This window comes from Theropithecus gelada, chromosome 2, assembly GCF_003255815.1.
Source record: "Theropithecus gelada isolate Dixy chromosome 2, Tgel_1.0, whole genome shotgun sequence".
NCBI lineage: Eukaryota > Metazoa > Chordata > Mammalia > Primates > Cercopithecidae > Theropithecus > Theropithecus gelada.
In genome coordinates, this window is record NC_037669.1 from 28,731,207 (window position 1) to 28,733,820 (window position 2,614).

Below are 2,614 nucleotides of genomic sequence, written 5' to 3' on the forward strand. Positions count from 1 at the left end.
TATTACAAATTATTTTTGGTAATTCATCAATTGACAACTGGATTATATCCTCCTCCAACCCTATAAAGACCAAACCATGGAAGCCTCCCGAGCTGTGAAAGGACTTGTTACCCCGTCACTGGATCATTCATACACTCAACATGGATGCCCATCTTTTTAATCATTTCTTGTTTGGCATTCTGCAGATTTTTATACTCCAAGATAATAAGATTCAGTGACAGGTGAGGGCTGTGGTTTTCTTTTGTTATGTGGTAGAAAGGCAATGGTGTGAAAGAAGTCACCTTGATCAAAGCACATCTCAGGCACTTGAATTTAGTCAAGAGTACCTACACATACTGAAAATCTAGAACTAGATTCCCTTGAAGCTACCCCTGCTTGCCCATCCCTTGAAAAGTCTTCTCACACATAGCGCAGAGCCTGTTTTTCTAGTTGGTGAGCTCTGTAGGGGTGTGTTATTTTATTTCTCTTTACCCCATACCAAGCAATATGCCTGGCACAGCCATCTTTTTGTTAAAAAATGAGGGAAGTGGGGGTTTGGAGTGTCCGTTTGCTTTTCCCATTCTCCCCATATCTTTCCTAACTTCCCATCCCACTTCCCAAACTGAGATGTCACCACTGGGACACTGACAGCATTTTCTGGCCAGGGGAGTCCCAAGCTGGGGACCATAACAGTGATAACATAAACACAGAGAGGTATAAAGTTTGTCTTTATTACCCAACAATCAGGACTAGAACAAATGAAGGGGCATGTTTGAGTTAGATTTCCTGGTTGAGACCCTGGTTTCATTACTGTCACGGTCACAAAACTGAGTTCTCAGCCTCCTCCCTCTCAGGCCAGGTAGCAGCAGCGGGCAGTGGTCCAGTCCATCACACTGCACTGGCAGTGGCAGGTGGTTCCCCCCTGAACATCCCATGAACCACAGCCATAGCCACAAGCACAGCCAGTGACACTCATCCCTGCATGGGCACATGAAGCACAGCCATCAGAGCTCTTGGAATGTACGAGGAGGAAGGGCAATCCACAACCATCTTTCAACACTGTGCAGTCAGGGGTAGAGCTAGGTTTCATGGGGCCTCAAGTTCATTCAACTTTAAGAGCTCATTTCAAGAAAAGAAATACAGATATCACAAAAACAAATATTTGGGGCCATGAAAGAGACTTATGCAAGTGAGAGACTTGGAACTTGGGAGTTTCAATTTTCTTTGATTTGTAATAAATTCACCTCTCTGTTGGCCCCTACCCATCACAACAGGGGAATAGATTGGAAAGACAAATGAAGGATGTGATCATTATGGGACAAAGGAGGAGAGGAAGGGCTGAGAAACAGGGGCATGAAGTGAAAGGGTGAAAGGAAGAGGCAGAAGCCCACAATCCCCCAGTAGCATCCTTCAGGGAAACAAGAATGGGTAAGGGGTCTCTAGCAGGGTGCCAGGGTGATACACACCTGAGGTGGGGGATGGTGTAGGTGCAGGGAGGGACAGGGGAGGACACGGGGCATCTTACTTACCCTCAGGGAGTTACTCACCAGCAGGGCAAGAGGCCAGCCTGCCTTGGCTCTTGACACTAGTACACAAGAGCTTCTTGCTTACGGGAGAGGGACTGTACTCTGAGTAGGAAAGAAGAAGGGGTATATAGCCCATGAGCTATCCTCCCTATAATCCCCTTCCAAATCATCTTCTACCTCGGAGGTGACACTGTGTCCAGAATCAGGCTACTCATCAACTTTTAAAGTTTAGTTTCCTCATTTTTAAAGGGGAAGTAATAGTTGTCCTTACCTCATAAAATGGTTGTGGGAATTAAATGAACTAATCTACATAAAGCTCGGATTATACCTGGTTCATAATGAGTGTTCATAAATTACAGCTACCATTCTCCACGTCTTCCTCCTCATCAGGAAAACCTTAGCTTTTAGCCAAGAGTTCAAACAGGGTTAGGGCAGTGTAGAAAGCCCTCATCAGGGGTTGGGCTTGGTTGGGATCTTGGGACAGGATAGAGACGAAGCTGGAGTTTAAGAACAGGAGAAATGAGCAAGGGTCAGCCCCCCGCTTCCTCCTACCCCAGTCAGTTACCTAGACGGTTGAGAATATCCTTGATCTTCTTATCCATAACGGAGTCTAAGGAACACTGAGTACTCCCTGGGATGATCAGCTGGAGAAGGGGGATGAGGATGAGAAGGTGGCAAGAGGAAGGCCCCATCCTGTACAGAGTCAGTGTCCTGGGGTTGGGAGAAAAGATGGAAGGCAGCTTAGATCTCTGAGCTCCTGGGAGGTGGTAAAGGAAAGAAGACAACGTGGTTAGTTTCCAGGGAGTAAAGATGGAAGAACAGCACCATCAGTACTGGATCTCTTTAGGCGCTTTGGAGAAGCAGGTAGGGTTGCTGAAGAACAGACTTACTCACCAAAACTTTCAGAGAAGGTCTGCAAGGACTAGCCAGGCAAGGGTGTTTTAATATGCCTGGTATTAACCTGGGCATCTTTAATATGCAAGCACACACACACATGTAAACACACTCCCGGCACATTTTCAAAGACCTGTGCCAGCTAGGGTGACAGGTGGCTGTGATAAACTTTGGAGTGTTCATGAGAAGCAACAGCTGCCTTTGCTCTGGATCGC

General features: G+C 46.5%; 1 protein-coding gene across 1 annotated transcript; it reads right to left on the reverse strand.

Annotated features, from left to right (window-relative positions):
• Positions 1–690: 690 nt before the first annotated feature.
• On the reverse strand, positions 691–2,294 carry RETNLB (resistin like beta). The gene is made up of 3 exons (XM_025377414.1): positions 2,071–2,294; positions 1,527–1,607; positions 691–957 (listed from the first exon to the last, which is right to left on the reverse strand). The coding sequence occupies exons 1-3, from the start codon at positions 2,195–2,197 to the stop codon at positions 830–832; spliced, it is 336 nt and encodes a 111-aa protein (XP_025233199.1). The 5' UTR covers positions 2,198–2,294; the 3' UTR covers positions 691–829.
• Between the last annotated feature and the right edge of the window lie 320 nt (positions 2,295–2,614).

What these genes read in the sequence shown, in the direction of transcription:
- RETNLB (XM_025377414.1), bottom strand. Translation starts at nt 2,197, where the DNA reads ATGGGGCCTTCCTCTTGCCACCTTCTCATCCTCATCCCCCTTCTCCAG. An exon ending in GGATATTCTCAACCGTCTAG is followed by an intron (nt 1,608 to 2,070) that starts GTAACTGACTGG and finishes TTTCCTACTCAG; the next exon opens with AGTACAGTCCCTCTCCCGTA. An exon ending in GCTGGCCTCTTGCCCTGCTG is followed by an intron (nt 958 to 1,526) that starts GTGAGTAACTCC and finishes GTGCCCATGCAG; the next exon opens with GGATGAGTGTCACTGGCTGT.